This window comes from Trichoplax adhaerens, genomic scaffold, assembly GCF_000150275.1.
Source record: "Trichoplax adhaerens TRIADscaffold_10 genomic scaffold, whole genome shotgun sequence".
Lineage (NCBI taxonomy): Eukaryota > Metazoa > Placozoa > Uniplacotomia > Trichoplacea > Trichoplacidae > Trichoplax > Trichoplax adhaerens.
Window position 1 is genome coordinate 2,358,802 of NW_002060952.1, and position 26,289 is coordinate 2,385,090.

Here is a 26,289-nt window from a genome sequence, read left to right on the forward strand (position 1 = left end):
AATACCGTATCTGAGTGGCATTTCCATCGTCTCCATATCATTCCACAGCATCCTCAATACCAGGTGAGATTCAAGATCTAAGTACTGCAACTGTAGAAGAATCAACATCCCTGATAATAAATATCCAGGATCAATTAATTCTTGAATAATTCCATCAACATATAGATTATCCTCAGAACGCTATTTACCAATACATCCACCAGCAATAACGTTATTGCTATTGATGATGTCAAGGTTTATCCAGAAGGTAATCGATCATCTTTAATATAAATTACCCTTGTTAACTCTTCACTGAAAAGATTCCACTTTGCATTCTACATGTCAATAATAATTATTGATTTAATTTATTTGGGGTAGAAATTAGCTGCTATACTGGTAATGGTAGCTTTTATATCGGTAGCCAAAGTGAAAGTGAAGATGGATTAGCTTGTCAAGATTGGCTAGATCAACATCCGCATAGCCACAGCTTCATTCCTACATCTTATAGGCGATACCGATATAATTTAGATTACAACCGTTGTCGTAATCCTGATTTAATCAATCGAAATAGGCCATGGTGTTTAACGACCAATTCTAGTATTCAATGGCAATATTGTGATATCCCAAGGTGTTCAATGCCATCTCAAGAAATACTAACCGATATATTAGCTAATAAAAGTAAGTATGACGGACTACAAATCTGCAATACTTTGTAATTGTGATACCTTATAAACCCAATGATAGAAATTCATATAATCGTATTTACAATTTTACCATTTTGTCCTGCTAGCTACTCCTCCGATCTATCTACTCCCGACATTTCAAAATTATAGTCGTGTTGCAATCTATCACAAGGGTCGATGGGGAACAATATGCAATAGAAATATTAGCCAACAGCATGCAGATAATGTAGCATCAGTCATTTGTCGCCAGCTGGGCATTTTCAATTATGGTCGAGCTGTAGGTAAGATTTCTACTCCACCCGAATCTGCTAAGTTAAATAAAATGCTGCATCACCTATAATAAAGCAAGAGAATTTTATTCTCTTATTCTGCATTACTAAGTGAAAAAGTCACAAACGATGCACACCAAAACTTTATAAATATCTCATTTCCTACGAGGTTGACTTATATGTCAAATTTCTATAGTGTAAAATCGTAAGAAAATAGCCCCTAAAATGTAATTTAATCAGTTTCAGCCGCAAAATCACGAAAATTAATCTGGAACATATAGTCAAATCATCCATTTCCTCTAATAGACAGTTCTTATTATACCATTTCATAGCTTAGCATTATGATAGTATTTTAATTACTGCTATACTGCAGTTGTAGATCAGATCCTTATTTGTACCTCTGTTTTAAGATTAATCTTTAATATTAAATCGATCTATCTACTTGTTTATTAATATAGTGACACCGTCTAATGCCAAAGGCAGCGACGTTATATGGTTAAATATTGACGATATCCATTGTCAAGGACATGAAACCAATTTGACCCAATGTCTGATCTCTCAGTGGAATTCTTATAACCCTAGCAGTAATAAAACGAATAATCAGCCGCTGGATACTTTCGGCAGCTGTACTCATAATTATGATCTAAGTATTATGTGCTATTACTCATCTACACCTTATATAACTACGCCAACACCTACAAACGCAACTGTTTCACCGACAACATCCACGCTCTATCTTACACCCAATAACGTTAGTCTTGGTGCAGGCCATTCCATTAATCAAGGCTATGTACGTGTTCTATCCTATCATCATGGAATACGTCCTGTTGGTGGTATAATTTGCGTCAATCGATGGACCATGCACGAAGCAGATGTAGTCTGTCGTCAATTAGGTTTTGCAGGCGCAATTTCAGCTACAGGTGGGTGATAGTCTTTTAAATACAACATCAGTTTGATGATATATAGAGGAGGTTTAGATAGTATAGGCAGGTACAAGAAACATTTTAGACTTGAAGGGTTAAAGAGTTTCACCATTATAATATTTCCGTTTTGTAAGCAGGATCATTCACAGTCCAATCAAGAACTAATCACACACCTTGGAATATTTGGTTATCTAATGTTACCTGTAATGGATATGAAACTAAATTAACTGATTGCTGGTATGAAGCCTATGTCAATAATCCGGTCGTTGCAACTTGTCATCGTCGTCAAATTGCTTCCGTTGTCTGTCAAAATAAATCAGCTGGTATTTTATAGCAAAACTTAACCATTATTTATATGATATATAGCTTGATTATTTCTTTATATGAAATGATTATACTCTTTTTGTTGTAGCATTTACGCTATAATAAATCAATAATTTTTTTTATCCATTTCAAGTTAATCAAAGTGCTACCAGTTGTTCATTTGATAATGGTCTGTGTCGATGGAAGGTTAAATCAGGTTCTGGTAACTTACATTGGATTTGGCATAACTCTGGGAGAGAACATTTTAAACCGCTACCATCGACGCCAGGTTAATCAATCGTATCTATGAAATTTTAGACATTCATCTTGATATTATAGTAATTATTACACACAAAAATTCAGCTTCGGCATCTAATTCGTTGGTACCTTTCTATTATTTCTAGATGAAAGCTATCTGTATGTTCTTAAACCTCCTAATGATGATAGGCAAAGTAAAGCAATCTTTGAAAGTCCTATCCTACAGACCCAAGATATTTATACTGTCAATGTCAGTTTAAAAATTTTGTCTATCATCGTAATACTTTTTGATCTGCTCTATCATGGTATAGATTAATGATAGTAATGGATTTTACTGTTTTTACTTTCCAGCTGCAATTCGATCTAAGATTTGAGGGAATTCTAATTGATACACTAGCAATTGAACTAGTCGATGGTCGCTTAGGTCCACGGCAAGTTTATACCACATCGCCGGGTAATGTGCCTCAGCGAGCATGGATCTCAAAGACAGTTAAGCTAAATCCAGCATCATCTTCTTACCAGGTTAATATGACATTATAACATATCAGAAATACATAGAATAGAAGCTATCCTTTTCCTACCATAACTATTGAAATATTAATCTTAATTCGCCCTAAATATAAGCTTCGTCATATATTTAAATTAATCGTCATTATAAATTATTTTCTCTTTTAAAACTTGTAGATTCGCTTTATTGCTTATTCGAATGTGAAATTAAGATCACCATCTCTTAGTGTCATTGCCATTGATAACATTGTGATTACAGGTTAAAAGATACGAACAGAAACTAAACATCACTGTTGACAGCTTATCCTCACATATAGATAATATAGCTATAAATTGGCTTAACTAATTATTAAAACTAATTTATAACTATTTTAGATGAATTTAGCCAATCAATTATCGCCGGTATTGGTGCTGGAACGGCTGGGGCTTTGTTAATAGTTACTCTAGCTCTAATCTTGTATGCGGTTTATCGGTCACACGTAAGAAGAAAACAATATGAAGAAGAAATTAAGATAGAAAATGAGATTAAAGAAATTGCCATAGGTACTCCCTTTGGTGGTGGTAAGTTCATACAACTTTTGCAATTAGGCTATAGCTTTAAATTGAAACTTGATGAACTATTAAACCATTTTATCTGTTCTATATATCATCCAGTCCTTATATCTTTAATTAATAAGACATTATACCTGATTGAGAATAAAAGACTCATTTTCCATATCGCTTTACTTTTATAGGTAGTAATCGAGAAAGATTCAATTCAAACGATTACATGGCTTCGACAAATGTCTAATTTTAATAAATGTTAGTATAATACTTACTCTAATCAAGAAAAATTATATCCTGGAGGTTACAGCACTACATTCAACTAACTTACAACTATAACCGTAATTAATCCTTATATTACAAAATTTATTACACCTTGAATTACATTTCTACAATCTATTGACAAACCTCAGCTTCTTATGTAAATTTTTTCCTAGGTATTTTAAGCACTTATATCCGAGCAGAATTAACTTGTGTCCAAAATAACGAAATATTCATGCCCATCTACCAATTATTACTGATGCAATACACTAATAAATCTATAAGGGCAATATTTAGTAAGGTACCGGTGATAGCTTATCCTATTATTGCTGCATTTATATCTACATTCACTACATTCAGTATTAGGTCATATCCTGATTCCATATCATAAAAATGTGTTGCCTTGTACTAGTTCATTCATGCAAAGCCTCGTTAACATTCTACATAAAATAATTGAACCATTCAATATTCCGTACATAGATATATTTATATCGAAATTATCATCAATTTAATTGATAGTTTAAATTATATTATATCTTAATAATTATCTAGAAAATGTTATCTGCTTCTATATAAATTCAATTTGAACTTTTTCTCACCATCTAGTCATTATATAAGCTTTCTTTATTTATACCGTTGTGCATAAGAAACGACGCTACACGTAATATCCTACGTTGAAATTTATTAATTTATCATAATCTTTTTAAGTTAATGGGATAGACAGCGGCATATATTTATTCTACATATCTTGACATTTAATTTCTTCAATCGAGGATATTATGATTTTGGACGTATAAACATTTTTGAAACGTTTAATTAATATGATGGTTGTATTAAATTTAAATTGAATTTGTCCTATTCTTTGTGCGTACTGCAATACTTAAAAAATTAAAATCGCTCTATAATCGCATATAATGATCTGCTCAATCGAGTCACTTCTTTTGTTATTGCACAAACTACCAAAGACAAGTAATTTCATTCTTATTACATCTTTTTGTTACGCAAGAATATATGTTATATATAATAGTGTATTATTAATAGCCTATAAATCTTCCTTAAGTATAGAGAATATCTTTTGGATGCACCTTGACTAGCTTAATTAGATCAATCTCATATTTAATAGTTCTGCAAAATGTAAAGGAGCTCAAACTAGCTATATAGATATCTACATGTATATGTTTTAGAGCTTGTTTAATCTAATATACTACAGCAAAAGGATTTTAAGGCAGCTAATCTTCCATTAATCTAATAGTTAGCGCGAGAGATGAACAGAAAATTTTCCGAGTACTAAAATTAAATTCTCTATGATATCCATAGAATTAATTCAATTTTTGTATGTCAATTCTAGTTTATTATCGTCGTAATATTAAAGATTGTCTTGACGATTGGAAACTTGATAATTATAATTAGTGAAAGAGATCAAATTTTCATACTGACTTATGATACCAGGGACATCCTACTATTATAGGCAAATATAGAAGCCATTTATAAGGATTCTTTGATGAAGTGAATAAATAGGTAAATACGTATAATCATGCTAAGAAATGGCTCAATTTCTGATTTTAGGGCCACAGTGAGGCGATTAGTTTAACCATCATTGTTCTTAATAAAACTATATTCCGCCATTTTCCACTTGTTATCCATAACTTCTCTGCCTACATGATTTATTTCTTAATAACAAGCTATTTTGTCCACTTTAATTAGCTACAGCTTTCCCTGTTATTTGATCGATAAGCAAGTACAAATTTATTCCAGTGCGTATTAACAAGGTACGCAGTAAGTCTCTAATTAGCCCAACATCTTTCTATTGACTTGAAGTAGATAGTATAATCCATAAAGTCAATTTGACATTATCATGAACAGAAAATGTCGAATTATTTTAATTTTTAAGATTCCAATAACGTAAGATGATTATATGATCAAGGGCTATTATAATAAAATATGGCACACCTGTCAAATCAAAATGACAGCTTTACCGCCAATTTTCCAATAAAGACATCGAGCACAGCATTTTCTAAGCAATTATGGTCTTGTTTTGCCCAATTCACTTCTTGATACAGTAGATAGGACAAATCATGTTTACCTGTACTATAGCCATGGAGAGTTAAAGCTATCATTAAAACTGTTAATAAGTGATTATTACAAAGCCGATTTAGCATAGATTATCCCACCTACCACACGATTGAAATGGATGATCATGATTGACATTAAACAGAAGATGTGTAGACATAATCCGCTCAATTTTACCGCCTATTTCCTTGTTTGTAAGTTGAGATACTACGTAGACTAAATCATTTCAAGATGAATTCAAGCTTGTTCTATCGCTTAACCTAATTAATTGTATCTTGTTTCCTTTTATGCAGTAAAACTCAATCGAAATACAATCATCCTTTTACCACTCTTCTCATTACTTCAGCCTAATGATAACAAGATGTAGCTTAGTGATCACCATCAAAATTTGCCATCCGATGATCAAATCATCTTTTGAATATATATATATTGTTAATTAAACAAAAGCCTTACTTATACTTGAATTTTAATCAACAATATGCAATCAATCAAGCAATTAGTTGGAAGGAAAATTTCCATCCATCAATAAATTTACTTAGCCTGCTTATGGTAATAAACCCACGAATCAGTCGAAGCAAGCCAGAAATAAAACTGCCGATTAGCTCCTTGCTATTCTGTTACAGGCCCTTGATCGCTTTAACACCATCATGTTAGTTGCTTAAAGTAAGACTAATCGATTCTAAACTTATTGTTGTTAGCCTCTATACCGTCCAATTTATTATTATCTTGTCCAACTAGATATATCATTATCTTATCTAATGGCAGGATCCGCCCCTTTTTCACCCTATTGTTATAGATGATAGTATCGACTTTTTTCTATCTTTGTTGTTATACTTGATATACTTGTAAATTATTTAATATCCAAATAGTATCAAGCGGATTTTTCTTCATCGTTATTTCAATTCCTTCCAAGGTGATCTGATAAACTGCATCGATCAGTGCTGAAAAAGGCAACGTTTATCCACGATTAATACAAGGTAAGATAGGATAAAAGCAATTTAAATCATTCATCAAGATGGATTACAAACTTCTTGATGATCACTTTAATCGATGATAGGATAATGACGGCGGCAGTCGATTTTATCTACCATCGTTGCTATTTTTTCTTATATTCAGTTGAAAATAGAGACGGATATTGGTCTCCTAATTCTATTCTCTAAACATGATTTATTCACTTTTGAATCGATCAAGTCTAGTTGAAATTTAGAAGAGTTGAAATAGATCCAATCGATGACGTCTTATACCAGTTAACATTCATGTTGTCATGGAAGTAAATGGCAATCGTCTTTTAACTTAACAGCTATCCCTTACTATGTTGATTTTTAAATGTTCAACGACATTCATGTAGCGATATATTACTGTTAGAGTTTTTATTCATGCAATTAATAAAATACTTTCTTTCTAATTGGGAAAGGCACTTACTACCGGATTCAATATTTCCCATGAATCCTGTAGAAAAAACACTTTAGCTGGACTTGATTCGTCGAATATATTATACTCCTAAAATCGTTGCTAACATATCCTCTTTCTCTAAAATATTACTATTTATTGGATGAGTGATGTTTTCAATTCGTTCACTACCCATGAAAGCAATATTGCGCTTGATCCATCTTCTTTACTATCTAAAATAATATTGAGGTTGATATTCGTTGGGTGGAACCTCTTGATGTTACAAGGAATATAATAGATCAACATTCGATCGCTATGGCAGTATGAAAATGGATCCAAATCCAGCATCGCTAAGGCAATTAAATGTAGTCACATCATCTTCGTACAGCATAACTCATTCTTCAGGACTATACTATCTAAAAAAATGTTAGGGTTGAGATTCATCTGAAGGAAACTCTTGGTATTACAAGAAAGGAATAAAATAGATCAACATTCGATCGCTATGACAGTATAAAAGGATCGAAATCTAGAATCGCCAAGGTAATAAAACGATCCTCACATTTTCCATATATAACAAAATTCATTCTTCATGACCATACTATCTAAAATGATGTTGTTGTTTGATGTTGATGGGGTGGAAACTCTTGATATTACAAAAAAGGAATAAAATAGATCAATATGGGATTGTTATGCCAGTATGATAGTGTATCCAAATCCAACATTTCTAAGGCAATAAAATGATTTTCACATCATCTTTACATTACTTAATTCATTCTTCATGACTATAGCGGATATGTATCATTATCCTTTTACCTAAAGTGTGATTAGTTAAATATCGCTAAGTTTATCGAAAAGCTCGATGATGAAATTTATGTCTATCAGTTGTTGCTATCACGACTTTAAGGAATAAATTGAATGTTCTGGAGATTGCTTCAATAGCTACAGGCTATCCTTGATGGCTTATTGAGATTTTTAGTCATTCGAATAACTATACCCTATTTCAACTTTTATTATCATTTAGAATTAACGAACGACCTCAAATAGGATTTATAATGTTGTGATGACATCTTCAATTTTTAAGATTAAGTTTATTCCTTTGATTTAACTACCCTAATCCAATCTCTTGCTATTATACTTACACTAGTGCACAGATATAACAGCGGTTATTTTTAAGTTGATTACAAAACATCGCTACTAGCAAGAAAATTTCCTTTTCATTTACTCCCTTTAGTATTGAGTAAGAGAAACTTTTAAAACCTATCCACCATGGAAAGTACTATGGTACTATATCCAAAACTAATCCTAGTATCAATTTTGAAATATCTTGGGGGCCTTGTTCCATCATAATACTAACCCACAATAATGAAGACTATCAAGGTTTACGAACCAGAGCTTTAACCATCCCAAAGCTGATCTTACCAGAGCAACCTACTGTAATCTACTTAAGACAGCAAATGAAGTGTTTGCTGATAATTTATACGGTTTGTTAGTTAAACTGTTGTAATTTTTAATAATTTAGCCGAGCACGATTTAAATGGGAGGTTGTATTAAAGGACCGGAACCTGCTCTATTCTTTACGTAATTTATTACTCTCAGTAACTAGTAATTTTCAACTTGGCTAATAGACTTTGATAGTAACATCAATTAAATAATGAAATAATTGATTTTTTAGCAGTAACTGTGCTAAACTATTGGAAAGAATGATTGATAAACTCTAAATAGGCAACAACTTTGCATGCTGTCTTATTTTGCTTATGTGCAGTCGCGGGGAATAGAGTGAAGGGAAATTCTCTCATTTTCCAGAATAGCCAATGCCTTTTTAACTTTCTATTCTTCTCTATCCTTCATTAATTTTGAATGCCAGTCATAAGTTTAATCAACATTAAATATAAAACTTGTTCTCTATCAGCATTTCATTTCTATGTTCTTGTAATAATACAGTGAACAAGACTACGAAATAGATTGTCGCTGAGTTCCTATCCTTACACTTTTGACTTCATCATTAATTGACAAGGTGTAAATCATACCAATATGAAACATCATGTTAAGCCATTGTTTCATGGCAAAATTTATGCCATCTTTCTGCTTTTCATTTTACCATCAATAAACGCTATTTCAGCGTAGATCGTTACCTTAGCAAGATGATCTAGTCATAAAATGCAAATAGTGATAATCAGGAAACATTTTAATTATTTTTTAACATTGTTAAGTTCAATATTCCATAGTTTATAGAAATAATCATTTTTGCCATTTGGTCATTCCTTATTTGATATTCTCAGTAGCGATGAGAAATAGTCCATCGTGAATGAAAAGATCAAGTCAATTACTAAAGAGTTTAAAATTGAAGCGGTATCGTCCATACTGTATTAGATCTACAGTAATCATTTCGACTATTTGGGCACTTTTTCTTTGGATATTCTTGGTAACGAAGAGAAATATTCCACACCGTTGCCAAAATTAAGAGACTCCAAAGTCAATTCCTAAAGAGTTTAAAATTGTAGTGAATTATCATGAAAGCTACCATGAATTGACAATAATTATTTCTGCAATTTGGGTACTCATGTTAAGTATTCGGATGAATTTGGAATGGTTCTAACTTAAGAGAGTCAAATCAATTCCTAAAGAGTTTAAAATTGAAGTGATATCGTGAATGCTACCATAAATTGACAAATAATTAGTCCTGCATTTGGTACTCATCGTTGGATATTATTCCTATTGGCAATGAGAAAGGTTCCGATGAATTTAGAATGATTTTAATTACAATTAGAGTCAGGACTTTTGGATATTCTCAGTAACGATGAGAAATGTTCCATAGTAAATTTAGAGATGAGCGTTCATTTCTAAAGCATTTAAATGGAAGTGATATCTTCCATGTTGTAAGGAATCAACAATCATCGTTATTTATTATATGCTATTTGGACACCCATTGTTGGACATTGTTGAATATTAATGGTAACGATGAGAAATATTCCACAGTAAATTGAAAGAGTCAAGTCAATCCCTATAAAGTTTAAAAATAAAATTGTATCGGTGATTGTACAATGAATTTAGAATGATCATCTTTGTGATTTGGGTTAGTGCTTTTGGACATTTGCAGCATAGATGAGAGATATTCAATAGTTATTTAAGAGGATCAAGTTAATTTCTAAAGGGTTTGAAATAGAAATTGTGTCATTGATTGTATTCTAAATTGATAATAATTACGTTTGCAATTTGGGCACTTACTTTTGGATATTTTTAGTAAAGAAGAGAAGTAGCCCTTTAGTTAATTAAGATAGCCAAGTAAACTCTTCAGAGTGTAAGATCGATGGAATATCGTCTATACTACAATGGATGGCTAACAATTATGTTTTGTAATTTGAGTGCCGGCACTCATTCTAGATATTTTCAATAAAGATGAAAAATATTCCGTGGGCTATTGAAAGAGTTAACCAATTACTAAAGAGTTCAAAATTGGAGTTGCGAAATTGATTGTACAATGAACTAGCAATAATTATTTTTATAATTTAGGTACTCGTATTTGAATAGTTTCACTAAAGATGATATATAGCCTATAGCTAATTAAGAGGGCCAAGGAAACCCTTAAGAGTTTTATTTTGGGAATTTGAGTGAATATTTCTAGCTATTTTCAATAAAGATGAGAAATATTCCATGGGCCATTGAGAGAATCGATCAATTGCTAAAGAGTTTAAACTTGAAATTGTGACATTGATTGTATAATGAACAGTAGTTGCTTTTGCAATTTGAGTACTCAGTGTTTGGGATATTTACAGTAAAGATGAGAAATTATCCGCAGTTAATTAAGACAGTTAAGTAAACCCTAGATAGTATTATTTTTTTCAATTTGAGCGCTCATTGATAGATATTTTTCAGTCAAGGTGAGAAATATTCTCCTAGGCAATTGAGAAAGTTGATCAATTGCTAAAGAGTTCAAAATTGAAATGGTATCAATTACTGCACACTGTACAGTGTGCAGTAATTATTTTTGCTATTTGGATACTCATTTTTGGATATTTTCAGTAACGATGAGAAATAGCCCATAGTTAATTATAATTTAACTTGAATTTTAGCAATATTGCTAAGCTTCATCACTTAATTTTACAACTCTTTCGCAAGTTTTTGAAATCTTCAGTTTGTAAATAATCATAAAAATTCAACACTTTCCTTAAATGTCAAAATATTTAAAGCCTTGTTTAATAAATTAAAGCCATGACTGCTCGATACTACAGTATTGGTCATCATTTTGATCAAATAACTACTAATTTAGAGCGTTGAAACACTTTCAATCTTGTCTAATGGTAATTTATATCATTCAATTTTACAACCAAAGTTGTACTGTATTCTTTCTAACCGTTATCACTTAGTCTTAGTAACTATCCATAATATCCAGCACCCTATTCGAATAATCTGTATGCTGAAAAAATCTCTTTCCAATGAAAGCCATAACCGGTCGATTCTATAATAGAATTTATATAATTATTTCCCCAGCATTTCTCGATTGATTTATAACAACTGTCGACGTTTTTGCAGCCTACTGGTTATTAAAAGAGTTAAAACATGATAAAATTGACTTCAATGGAGAGCCATTCGTAAATTTTATGACTCTAGCTTGCTAATCTTCTTCCTAGCCTTTGGCTACGATTTCTTGGCAACGGAAAATAACCTTTAAACCCTGCTTGAAGAATTAGCAGCCCTTTGCCATATGGCATTCTAAAAAATCATTTATATATTTCTACTGGATACCAATGGCTAAAATTTACCTCTATTGCGTGATTAGACATTCATCTTTCACAGTTGCATTCAATTCTATCAGATAGTTTTGATCCTTAATAATGAAAACTATCCCTTAATTTTCTGCACTATTAACGCTAAAATGGTAATAATTACTTCAACAGCAGCTATAGAATAGCTTTCATCCTGTAGCTATTCAGGCTGTTACTATTAAATGGAGGAACTATTCTTCAAGCTTGAGTGGCTTCCCGAAAATATTTACTTTTCTAATTGAATAATTGTATCAATAACTGATTTTATCGAAAATTGAGCTTTTACCGTATTAAATCTATGTAAGAAGGGTTAGGCGTGGAAATGAACATCAAGATAGCCATAGTAATGATAAAACGGAGAATTTCTTCATGCAATATCAAAATTATGTTACTATAGGTTTAATCAGCCAAATAAATGATATCTTTTCTAATATATAAACAACTTAAAGCAATAGGGAGCCACTACAACCAATTTACTGACTATTGGCATCCTAAAAGATCAATTTACTCAATTTTTTCAACTTAGTAGGCTTCCTTCAGTATATCTTTATTCCATTAACCAATCTATCTTGCAATATTTAGCAGTCGTTATAAGACTAATATAAAATAATTATTGAACTAATACCCTTATAATAGAGAAGTTCCTTTAATATTTTCTCTGTCTAAGTTACTTATTGATATACTGTATTGTGCGATTTGCCTTGAATCTCTAGTAAATGATCGTATTTAAGGTATTGCTTTTAATGAGTTAGCAAATTGAAGGATCTGTTTCTCTCCATTTTTCCTGTCCATTATTTTATGGTCCATATTACAGTACAGTTTAAAGTTCTTTACGATATTACATGAAATCTCGGACTTTAATGGAAATAGGAAACTGAAATTTTAATTGATATTTTAGCATCTTTGTCATGGCTGCCACTACTTTAGTCTATGCTAAAGTACCAGTATAGCATGAAATTCTTAATAGCAATATTAGCAAATTGAAATTGCATTTAGGTATTCTGCCCATGATTGCCCTTACTTTATATCATGTTGATGCACAACATGAAATTTTGAACGTCATTATTGCTGAAAAAGACTACAATTAATATAGCCCCTACTGGCATACAACACTGAATTCTTAACGACAGTACTACTGAAAATGATTGCCATTACTTTAATCCATGCTAAGCACAATGTCGAGTTTCCAATGACAATATTACTAAAGGGCTGATTTTCATCTTTCATCAGTCTTCATTAACTTTTACATTGTACCTATATTAAAGCGAAAATAGTTGATTAATTGATTGATTGATATAGATAATATCCAGTCGTGATGCCCTAATCATAATTCACACTTAAACACAGTATAAAATTTTCAACGATAACGTAACTGAAAATGTTCAGACTTTCCTCTTTCGTCAATTTTGATTAACTTTTACTCTATATAGTAAACTGGAATCGATTGATAATGTCCTGTCATGATATCTCCTCCAACTTTAATCCGTATCACTGGAATAGAATATAGAATTTCAACTATAGTATTACTATAAAGACTTTGACTTTCCCCTTTAGCCAATTTTAATCGATTTCTAGACTCTATATTAAAGCAAAACTAATTAATTAAAATTATTCCTAACATAAAACAGAAAGACAACATCGACACCAGTTGTGAGGTTGATAGATCAAGAATCTTCCAAACTTTAGAAAATTAAGATTTATTGAATAAAACCTTGTTTACGAAGATACAACGTAATCGATTAGCGGAGGACCTCTAATGAGAAAGAACTCTCTTACTATACTAAACTACTCGCTTATATACTTTTCCGCATTTACAGTCTTAGCACCTTACTTACTACACACTTCAGTATTAGCATCTCAAATATAGGATAGTTTACACCTTTCCTGTGAAGCTCTAGTGTGAGCACTGTATCGATCCTCTTAAGAAGGATTCCAGTTACTAAGCTAGCTATATTGAATACTTAAGCCTCTAACGAGAACATCTATCACATGTTGAACACAACACCTACGGTAGACATTACTAAATATATCATCAACTTAGAATACAATATTACACTGTCTTACATCAGTAAAGAACTTTCTCTGTTTTCTCTAAAGCTGAATTCAACTCTTCGTCAATCATCCTTAGACAATAAATAATTGAACGACGTTTTGATACCAGTACCTATCAATATTTCAATCTGCTGTCATGGATTTAAACCAATCAATATCTTGTTTATTCTCATTGACTAACATAAAATTAGTCCACTTTAGTGGGATTCTAATTCTTAAATGCCTTGAAATTCATATAAATTATCTTTAGAGCTACGATGGCGCAATCTGATATGCTTGAATTGATTTTTTCGTACATTAGGTCGTCTTTATTTCAATAGTATTGCGATATGGTGACCAGCTGGAAGGAAATATTATTTTGATGTGAATGTAAAGGAATGATTATACCGAACTTTTTGGCTAAGTTTACACTAGCAATCTTTTACTCTCAATATTTTCTAATATATTCAGTCGAGACTGACTAACATAAGTGAAAATAGTCACCATTCTCTGCCCAGTTGGTCTTCGAAAATTATTTAAAGACTCAATGGTAAAGCTTATAGATTAAGGGTAAACTCCTTTCCGAATTTCTCAAAGTATCGGATTATAATCAAGATTAAAGTAAGAAAATCAAATTTATAATCGTATATTAAGGTAAGATATAGAACTCTTGTATCATTATTCCACATGCTTTTGCTAGAACTTAAGTTTCATTGCATCATTCAAAATAAATAACTAACTCAATCAATCCAACAATAACAGTTTTCCTACTTGTTATATTGCCCATACTTACAAGAGTCAACCTAATAGAGTAGATTTTTTTAAAACTCTTCAATATTTTACCCTCTCGTATCTTTCGTAATATACAATTCCTTAAACAATTCGTTATGCAAAGAAATAGTGAGATGGGTAATCTTCCTTAAGAAGGCGAACAATATCGTATCCTTACTACCGCATCTAGAACTATAACTCGATTCCTCTTTGCTACATTATACAAGATATTCTGTAGTTGAGGATCATCGTGATTTACCATTTGAAATATCACTCGCTCTACAAATTACTAGATTGAGTTCTAACTATGTATAGATTATTAATTACTCTTCAAGAGTCATCTACAGAATAGAGTATTAGGGTTACATTATAACTCTGAGTATAAACTATCACGATTTAGCCTTATAAGCATTCTAACATCTAGCTAGGACAGTTTTGAAATTAATTGCCCTTCAAAAACCTACTAGTCAAACCTGATAGGCTTTGATCGATAATACTTAAAAATCTTAGCTATCCTTCATTTTCTTTGATATTCTGCAATACGTATCTTATCGAAAGTATTCTCTTTATAATCTTATTCAAAATCATTCTTTTAATGATCTTTTACGGACACCAACTACTAAACTTACCAGAACTATATCCAGTTATACTAGTAAATAGATGCAATTTAAACTAATTACGGTACTCGTTATGAGTAGTAATTTAATCAAAAGGTACAAACCGATATTACTTGGCTCTATATAGATTAACTTACTCTATGAAAGTATTCATCTGTTGCATTAAAATTCATGTGACAAATTTTTGCAAGTTAAACTGAGATTAGAATCGATAATTCCAGTTGATATTTCGCTATAAATAAGGCCTATACCTACAGTAAGCCATTCACGAAGATGAAAGCAGATTACTTATGACTTATTCACCTCAAAACGATTATTCAACTATACTATTGAGTTTCACAGCTTTCCATTGAATTTCTAAATCATTTTCTTACTCATGATTCAGCGTTTCATCTAATGCTACATAAGAAACAAATATTTAATTAATTTACCCATAATCATCCAATTGTTAATCCTTAACAACAATAAAATTCTTACGAGAAGGGATTGATAACCTTGATATTGGCATATAATTTCTCCATGGATATCAGTTGTTTCTAATGTATATTAAATTACATTTTATTTTCTTTCAAATTATTGGCACGCAGCTTCAAATCAATATATAGTTAACTACCCTGGTATGGTAAGATGTCTCAAAATCAGAGATAATCGAAATTTGATAACTTATAATGTTCACTTTAGTATATAAATTACTTCTTTAACCAAGAACAAAATAAAGTAACTCAAGGAGATAAGATCTCCTGCTTATATGCATTATAATTCAACTCTATTTAAATCTACAATTTCTAATTAATCTTGTTTCAAATTACTCGCTTCGTCTTTGGTATTGAATCACCTTAATAAAATATTTCTAACCAATGCTTCAATTTTTACTATACTTACTTAGTACGGAAATGAAAAACTCATTCCTAGGATTCTAATTATTCTATAATCCTGCACATACAGTGTCAATTATACAATTTTATAGACCACTTAACCACTTCCTACAATCTATTAAGCTATTTTTGAGCCTGTAATACATTTGATCGTGAAGAGCATCCAATACTGAATGATTGCAGAACGATATTATCAAAACTAATGAAATTAGGAGGGAAAGATTTAAGAACATTATATTACTGGATCACAGATTTAAAAAAAATATCTATTCTTACTCATTGGAATCCAATGCATTAAATTTGCGATACTAATTGAACTTAGATCGTCACAGTAAATATCTGCATATTTATAACAAAAAGATGAAAAAATTAACAATATAACATCTACAATCATCGTCCATATCTTAATTCTTTACAATATAATCCAACATATGCAAATTTCATTCTTCTAAACTCTCTTTTTACGGTAAACCCGCTATAGTACGATACTCAAGTAGAAGATCATTCTAGTAATTTATTATAATGACTAATTTAGCAATTTTAGTTCCACTGGCAATATCATTTAATATTTATTAAAAGATCCCGAAAACTTTTCATAACACAACCCTTGATACTTTAGCTAAGGATTGATTTGTTCGTGTTATTGAACGATTAATTCTCTCTAATTTCTTGATCCATAAATCACAGTATCCAATCTAATCTGTCAACATTTGCAAATAAATTTTGATTATTGAAAGTGATAATTTGAACTTATAAATAGAATATCAGCAGCTGTTATTGAACTGAAATTCAAGAATGTTTACTCACGTTAACACGTCAGATCTTTGATAGAATTTGAGTTATTGTTTGTATTTAGTAGAATTCATCTATAAGTGTGCTACAGTACGTCGAGAATTTCCTATGATCATGAATGATAATTTAAATAAAGACCTATCCTATTAATAACCCTATCATACCTATACATTAATCAATGAAAAGCTGATAATAGATCGGATGTTTTCTATGACTGTTTTGAATGGCAACCATTGCAGATCGACTTCCTTATTATTCTAATATCATTATAGTAATAACTTATAAACCCTAAGTAAAGAAGATCACCCATAGCACATATTATAAACAAATGGTTGATAATCCCTTCCGCCACGATTAAATCCTAATATCTAAACCTGGAAAAGTCTTAAACCTATAAAATAATTCAACGTGGCCATTGAAAATTGCATTTTAGATTTTCCTATACAGATTCACTCATAAGCTTTGCTTTTATTTACATTATCGTTAATTCTATCGTCAAGGTGCTTCACTTTCTCCCATCTCTGATTGATTTTTACTTACGGGTTGGTATATAAAGTGAAAAAATAATAGCCTGCTCTTCAGTTATTTTCGCTGTATTCATGATCGTGGTCTTCTTATAAAATATTTGGTTCTGATTTTTGATATTTTACATCTAATTTAACAGTTGATAGCTGCATTTTATGACTACTATGAGCTTTTTTCTATTATAGATCTAGTTGTGATAAAAATTTACATATTTCGATATTCTTGTAATTTTTACTTAACTCTACGGCTAATATGCTGACTGATCATTAAATACTGAATCATTTATTATCTCCTGCTATGGATTCATCCCTATAGAGGATATTCATCCAGTTTAGACTGCATTCTCCATTTATGGAGTCTTCAATATAGCACTCCATGTTTGTAGCTAAACAGGCTATAAATTCGCAACTGATTTGGGTTATTTTTTCTAGTATATCCTCTGATATCTAGTTGGATAGGGCACAGTCTATTATTAAACTTGAATAAACTTGTAATCTATCTATCACATACTTCTGTACTTAAACTGTAGAGCAGGCTACAAGATTATATTAGACGATCCTTGAGTTATATTCTTTTCGAGATTAGTTTTTAAAACTACATGTTGAAACCTTAGAAGCAAACTTACTTGCATGTTCATAATTTTGGATCGTTCCACTCGTATTATAGCTTATCAAAATTTACTGAGCAAACATGACGACAAGAGCTAACGGCATAAAACCTATTATTGACCTATAGAAAATTATATTCATAATACCTTCAGCATCTTGGTTAATTCTCATATGAAATAAACGTCACAATCCTGATCAGGACTAGGATTAAATAAGCAAAAAATGATACTTTACGCGATATACTAAATCTGCTAGCTTATCTTTTAACGTTCTGCTTATCTGTTCTTAATGACTGTCAACTATCTCTATTACTAGTGTACATACATATATATCGACAAATATTTAAGTATTTCCTATCTGTCTTCTCATCAGACCATAGATAACCAAAGAAATTTATCGGACCTATATTAACCATGAAAGCAAGTCAAACTGCTCCTTTTGGGACCGACCATACACCACCGATACAAACTAAAATCATTGGTAGTAAACAGGTGGATTTTATCGATTATGATTCTATTAATAAAGCAAATCAAAAAGCTGATTTGACTGCATTATCATCACCACCACTTCTGAAGAAAAATTTAAAGCAGGATAACAGCAATACTTATCAAAAGAATCTAGCCAGAACTGGTATTAATTTAAGCCCGGCAGGATCAGAGCATTTCCTTTCCCCTCCAACTAAAAGACAGCAAGCCATTTTAAATGAAATAAAAGATCAAAATCAGAGCCAAAATACAAAAGTCAGCCCACAGCAAACTTTATCAAGCGATCTTGCTACTGGAATTACCTCAAAAGCTACAGCTTATTGCGATGATGGGACAAAAGATTATTTTAACCAAGGCAGCCCAACATTGAAAAAGTCGACATTAGATACATTAGATAAATTAACAAGTCCTACTTTAGATAAAAGTAACGATTCTAAATTGTTGTTCAATGATCGAACTTTAAACGAATTAAAACTATCGCGTAGTTTACCACTAAATTTGTCGATAGCTAATAACAATGAAGAAGAGAAAAGTGGCCGACACGGGCATACTCGAGCCAGTACTGATCATCGAGTCTTCGGTAAAAATCGAGATAGTCCCAATTTAACCAATCAAAGCCCATTACTAGATCAAGGGATGCCAAATTTAATGCAAAATGAGAAAGCAATTCGCAATATTTTACCACCTATTGCCATCTCAGATGATCAGTTAGGCAAAAAATTTCACCAACAATTACAAAATTTCGATCGTAGTAAATATAAGTATATCTATAATACAATAGCGATGATGGATAAAGGATCAACAAATTGCATAAGTCGTGACGAACTGATGGAAATATGTCGACTCTATCAGATCCCAATTAAGGATGATGAATTAAATCAGTTATTTACGTACTTTCAAGATCCTCAAAATCCTAAATATGCCTATTACGCAGAAATATTAAAATTTATGAATGCTGCACAAGAAGGCGATTTCCAAAATACACGTTTAACTTCTCATCCATCACCATCGATCGGGAAAAAACACCACGAGGATCAAGCATTATCTAACCAAGAAAGTAAAACTTTTTCGTTATTCCATGATCGACAAGATGCAAAATTAATTCAATCCTTACAGAAAGAGTTTCTATCATCCAAAACTCAAATTGAATTAAAGGGGTTGATACAAGCCTTCCAAGAAATTAACAACAGCAACATTTCCATCAATATGGTAAATTTATAATTAAGAATACAATATTAACCCTATGAAAACATGTTGCTCTAACTTATAGCGTAATTGTTATGGTTTAGAATGTGGTAGGTTGAGTATTTGCGTGTTTCTATAGGTCAAAATATGATATCTTGGTATATATTCTTAATCTATTCAAGTTACGGTACTTTACAGGTTATAAATTGGTAATTTTATAAATACCTAAAAATCAAAGTATTTCTATATCTAAATTTAATTATAGACTTTCTCATAATGTTCATAAGGAGATACATTAAGCACGAAATTTATTCTCTAATAGTTCAGATAACATCAGAATACATGGTAGGCAACTTTATCTTAAAACATCTATGTTATAGATTATCCAGATAGTCTATATTTTAGCACAGTAAGTAATAAATTTGATCTAACAGTATGACGTAGTATGTAGTAAAGAACTATGGGCGTAGAATAATTGGTTTAACCTAATAAGAAAATTGCAGATTGTAGTTGATATAATGTAAGGGTCTAAAACCTACTCATAAAATGGCCTACAAAGAAAGAAATATTTTAAGTAAGATCTCGATCTGTTACAGATTATTTCAAGTAGTTTAGTTATCCCATGATAGACTTTATTTAGTAATCTCAACATGAGGAATCGATTAGTTTTCTTTTTCGTATTTTTGGAAATAATTTCTTAACTTTATAGACTGGTACTCTTATCAAAGTAGACATAGTATCTACAATTATTTAAAAATTGCAGTTTATTAGTCATTGTCACAAAACAGCTTTGCAACAAGATAACGCAATATACGATCAATAAGTCAATTCCTTGAACCACGTATCAAGGAACGATATCTGCACTATCACAAACACTTTTGCTCTACTAGCAGACTACACAAAGACTTAAACGCCTCGTATTTTACGTTAAACACTAAGTTGGAGAAATTCTTCTTTATTTCACGATATACTGCATTTATATACTATTCCTCAATAGTTCATGAGTCATAGTTAATACAATTAACATTAGAATCATTTACTGAATTAGATATTAATTTTAGCTACTGCTCCCTTAATGCAGACAACAGAATTTACGAACATAGACATATAATGACTAATACAGAATAGTCAGATTACGATATGTCCTATCACGGAACATTTCCATGATAATTTACAGTCTACCATAAGTAAATTACAATCACAATGATTGGAACTGTAAGCAGATGATTTGCATTCCCTATTATAACTATTAATTTCAGTATGTGTATAAGTGTCACTGTCATAAAAAGTCAGTGCTATATTAAAATACAGTATATCCGAATTAGAGGTTAACTAAATAAGGATAGTCTAACAGAATTATCCTAACATAGTTATTTCTACTGTAATACAGTATTTAACACTGTAACAGTCATACTTAAAATTATTAAACTAGTTCAAGAGAGAACAAAGTGTTACATTATACAGTATATTTAAATTTATGACGAACAATATATAGCTATAAAGCATATATCTTATACATGGATATATATATATGCGATACACATTATATATACTATATATATACCTACATGTGCATACATTATGTATAAAACAAAATGCTTCAGATTGTACATTCGTAATCTAATTTTTATGAGTATGCTGCTGCAGGTGAAAGAGATCTGTAATCGTCATCATTTGCCCCTATCTGATTCTATATTGAATGCTTTGATAGAGCGATGTCAAAATGAAGATCAAGGATTTAAGTGAGAACTCTAGTGTTTATTGATAATATTGCCATTGATACATTGCTACATTAAAACTTAGAATGCTATGAAATTGTCTTACAAATCCAGCATCAGAATCTATCAAATATAATATAGATTATTTAATTTTGAAACAGTCAGAATAATCTGCAATTGGAATAGCATTTCAGCTTGCAAACATTAATCTCTATATTTGAAAAGTGTTCATATATAAAGAGTTATTATTAAGACTTATTTAATGTGGCAGTGATTAACTTCAAATGGTAGTAAAATGGCCTAGACGGAATATTTTTTTACGTTGCAGTTAAAATTTATGTCTGATATTAACTTCATTTCTATCGTTAGTTCCTCCGCATTTCTTCTTTTTCTTGAACGAGCTCAGCCTTTTCCCCTTCTTGACTCACCAAATCGTGTCAAAGACATTACAAATATTAAGTCCTTAGCAAGTCAAGGTATAGGAAAACCAATGTTGGAAAACAAATTTTCATCCTCATCTAACCAAGATATGCCAGATTACGTTAAAAATGATCAAATTCGATGGCAGAAAGATGTGCTGGTCAAGTTAGATAGTATCAGCAAAGAACAAGAGGTATTTCTCGATAAATTACCTTACATTCATTCTAGATTATTTACTCATACATTTTTAACCCAATGATTACTGCAAAAATGTGATTTCGTATTAGCATATGAGATCAAGAAATAGATTTCTGTATTTATTGTTATAGCAATTATTAATACATCCTTACGACACCACTTTATTACTATCAACAAAGAAATAGAATTATGGTTCATAAATTTTATAATTTGAGTCACCAGGGAATCCTCTATCAATAGGATCTAACAGGCAAATATTAAGCAAATACTATAAAGTTTAATGAGAAAAATTAGTTAATACTGTTATGAAACTGATAGAGACAGCAGCATTGAAGGGCTATCATCTATTATTTATTCAATTCGACAAAATTATAGAGATAGAAATAAGAGCACTGGTTGTCCTGCTTATAGTTTTAGTCATCTTTTCAAACATCGACTAGATTTAGAAATATGAATTGCTAAGATGTTGCTGATCGTTCATTCGTATCTTTATAAAAGTATTAATAAACTATATCATATACTTTTCCCGCGTTATCACTTTCAATCATCGTACCCTACCGCCATTAAAATTAAATACTATAAATATTACAAGTATGATGACGATAATTTCAATAACTTCAATCGTTTTTTTACCATCTCCTCCATACGAAGCTAAAAGATATCAATTTTTAACCTTTCATTCCACTCTGTTTTCTGCATTTTAAGTCGTGCTGGTCATTACGTTAAAAGCTGTATTGTTATGTGAAATAAAATCAGTCGATGTAGCATCAAAGCATCTTCTAGAGATTATTGTACGGTGGTTAACGTTTCTATCATATCAAAATATTTCAACAGATGTTTCTGCATACTGATATTCAAACACAAACTTTTCGCCTTTCCTTCTTAACATTTCAAACGTATTAACTAAAACATTGGATTGTATAGCTACACAATTTCATTATGATTTCTAAATATAGGAAACGCTGAACATTAGCAAATATATCCTATAATAAGTATTTACAGTAATCGCCTTACTGTAAAATCATTTTCAATAGTAATCTTCTTATAATGCTAAGGAGATTCACAGAACGGAATAAAAAACTAAAGACTGCAGTCTATTTTTAGGTGATTTAAGGAATATTTCTTTCATATAGTAATAATAAGATATACCGGATATAAGCTTTCATTATTATGTTTATTCCGGTATTTTATGCTATTTTTACTTTCAAACAATTACGGATAATCTACTCAAAACAGAGCCGATAGATGTATTTTACTCAGCTAAACAATTAAGACAAAAATATTAAAATGACATGTTATATCCAGCGTATTTACGTTTTGATACTTCCTGGAATTTGAGGAAGTTAATGAATTATAAATCTAGATTGTTTTCATGATAAAAATTAGATTTAAAAATCTGGTAGACATTAATAATCATATTAATAGCATTGTCAATTTCATGAGTATAAATACAGTAGAATAACATTTTCATTTTGACTGCATAAATGAATGTAGATATAAGTCGTATTATCTCAAAACCTAATAATAAGATTAAATTATCATCTATTATTCAATTTATTACGCATACAATCGTTTATGGATAACGCTATACTTTAGTTAACATTGGAAATAAGTATGGTAGGCTTCATGCAGCCGCTGTTATTGGTAACTTTGGCAGCCTGAGTAGTTTACAAACGATCCTATTTTATTAGCACTATTTCATAAATATTTAATTTAAAATAAACCCAAGAGCAAATTGAGTTCATCTATATACACCTGTAGTGATATTCTGACAATAACGTTACATAATTCCTGTCTGAAGACCATGCATGTAATAAGAAAATTACAAGATATAATAAAGTATACTTTATATGTAGCTTTATACACATATAACAAGAAAATAAAGACGTACTAACGAGATAATAAACTAAGAGAACATCAGTTGAGATCATCTATTTTCATAAGGAATTTGTAAGATGTAACAACTTTACTATCGTATGTAATTATATTGAAGAAAAGAAGTGAAGGTATACTGCACTCAACACGGTTATTTTGCTTTACCATTAAACGTCTAAAATACTGTGTATAGACTCTGAATACGTAATTTTGAATTATACACAATTGAATGGAAAAGTTATATTCGCTTATAATCTAAGAAATCTCTGAGCTATGCCACTCCTACAAGCTTTCCTTTCTTTGCACTTGCCATGCTCAAAAAGTTTTTACCACTAATCATGCATTTCTAATGCGTAACTTAATCTAAAATTTACTTGTTTATGCTTACAATTAATCCGTTAAAACCTTTTGATAATTGTAGTATTAATGCCCCAGTTATAATTTGTTGGTGACGAACCAATTCTTTAGAATATTCTCCATCACAAATAAATATTATTTCACATATGCTGCTCTAGCTCAAAAAATAGTCAACATCTATATAATCTATTATTTTTTTCTATTGATATTAATATTATATTGAGGTCAGTTTCTATTGGATAAAAGTTTAAGTTCAGGGTCTGCTCTATTTATATCTGTTTATATCAGTAATAAAGTACTAGCATGTCTTGATTACGATTGTTCAATTATAGAAATCAAAATGAGTTAAAGAACAGTTTAGCTAGCGGAAAGATTATTTCGACGCAATAACTAATTATTCCTTTTTATAATCAAGAATAGAATGAAATCAATTCGCTAATGTTTATTTACATACATTATTTACATGACGATATTTTCTCCATTTTATATACATAGAGAATTATACTACATAATAACACCGTTGTATCTATTATAAAATTAATAGAATTATGAATAACAAGTACAGCAGACAATAATTCGATTATATTCGTATTAAAAATATCTTTGTTCACGAATACCAAATTTTCATTCTTCACTTTGGAACGTAATAAATGTGCCAGATGTTAAGAAATCGTCAAGAACAGTTAGAGAACAAGCAACCGTTAAATCAGCGTGTAGATTTAAATAAAATAGAATGCATCGAAGACGTCCCCTGGATTGATCGATATATGGAACTAGCTATAGCACTCGATGCTGCCGATATTAATAATAAAGGTAAAATAAGTTAACCGTTATATCTTTGTGATAATTACAATAGCTGCATAGTTACAAAAGACTTATTAATACTATCTCATACTCACCGCTATTTTAGTAAGATTAATGAACATGTTTTGGATTTGTTTTCTAGGTATAATTAGTAAGACCGAAGCTATGCATTTAATAAACAAGTACAATGTCAGTCATAAATTAAACTATGACGATAAAATTATTTTATCAGCAATTGATAATTCGCTGCAACCAGAAAATAATAAGCATATTTGCATTGGAAATTTATTAGAAGAATTAAATATATCAAGTCAAAATTAGACAATTTTAAATCTAGTACCAATCAATATCTTCAATATAAGTCCATGATCACTTCTCCACTATCACGATACTATAATCTTATATTGCTTCGCATTGGAATAAGTTGAAAGATTTTGTTCGTCATTATGACTATTAAATTTTCCTTTATAGCATTTGAGATTCTTATATAATGATGGTAATGCTAACAACTTTCAATCTATACTGAACTGTCATTCTTATTCTATTGAATGGTATTTCACTAATTTAATTCATATATTCTAGCTTTCGTTAATTTTCTTAATATGTTGTAAACACTCGATGAAATGGCGAGAGTTTGTCAATAATTAGGAAAATAGCTAGTCTGCACTATCGAATTTTAATACGTATATAAATATATAATAACAATTAATACTATTTAAGCTTACGTAATATCAACAATTTGATTACAACATACGCCATTTTTCTGTCGTACAGTACCTTATCAGTAAGTATTTAACAACGCTATTACATCTTGCGACATTATTCTAATAAAGCTGCAGTGTTCTATCGAAATAATAGTTGGTATTCCAGTTCTATATTCTACAACATTTAATTTAGTATTAAGTATTAACGGGTATTTGCCTTTCAAGTTTCTTTATTTAAGTATTAATTTAAAGTTTACATTATCACAAAATGTAATTATTTAAAACTGTCTTAATTCACTGTTGCTGTATTCACTAAATTCAATAAAAAGTTCTGCTGGAATTATTGATATTGTGTATCGCTTAATCGCTACGTTTC

General features: G+C 30.7%; 3 protein-coding genes across 3 annotated transcripts; all 3 read left to right on the forward strand.

The window, feature by feature from the left end:
* Positions 1-365: 365 nt before the first annotated feature.
* Positions 366-695, forward strand: TRIADDRAFT_29248 (uncharacterized protein; the record flags this gene model as incomplete). The annotated part of the gene is made up of 1 exon (XM_002115298.1): positions 366-695. A coding segment is annotated over one exon (330 nt), but the record flags the coding sequence as incomplete, so codon positions are not given.
* A 17,885-nt stretch (positions 696-18,580) lies between these two features.
* Positions 18,581-23,162, forward strand: TRIADDRAFT_59412 (uncharacterized protein; the record flags this gene model as incomplete). The annotated part of the gene is made up of 4 exons (XM_002115299.1): positions 18,581-19,861; positions 21,485-21,579; positions 21,925-22,168; positions 23,130-23,162. The coding sequence occupies 4 exons, from the start codon at positions 18,581-18,583 to the stop codon at positions 23,160-23,162; spliced, it is 1,653 nt and encodes a 550-aa protein (XP_002115335.1).
* Positions 23,163-25,055: 1,893 nt separating this feature from the next.
* On the forward strand, positions 25,056-25,530 carry TRIADDRAFT_59413 (uncharacterized protein; the record flags this gene model as incomplete). Its single annotated transcript, XM_002115300.1, has 2 exons — positions 25,056-25,218; positions 25,352-25,530. The coding sequence occupies 2 exons, from the start codon at positions 25,056-25,058 to the stop codon at positions 25,528-25,530; spliced, it is 342 nt and encodes a 113-aa protein (XP_002115336.1).
* Between the last annotated feature and the right edge of the window lie 759 nt (positions 25,531-26,289).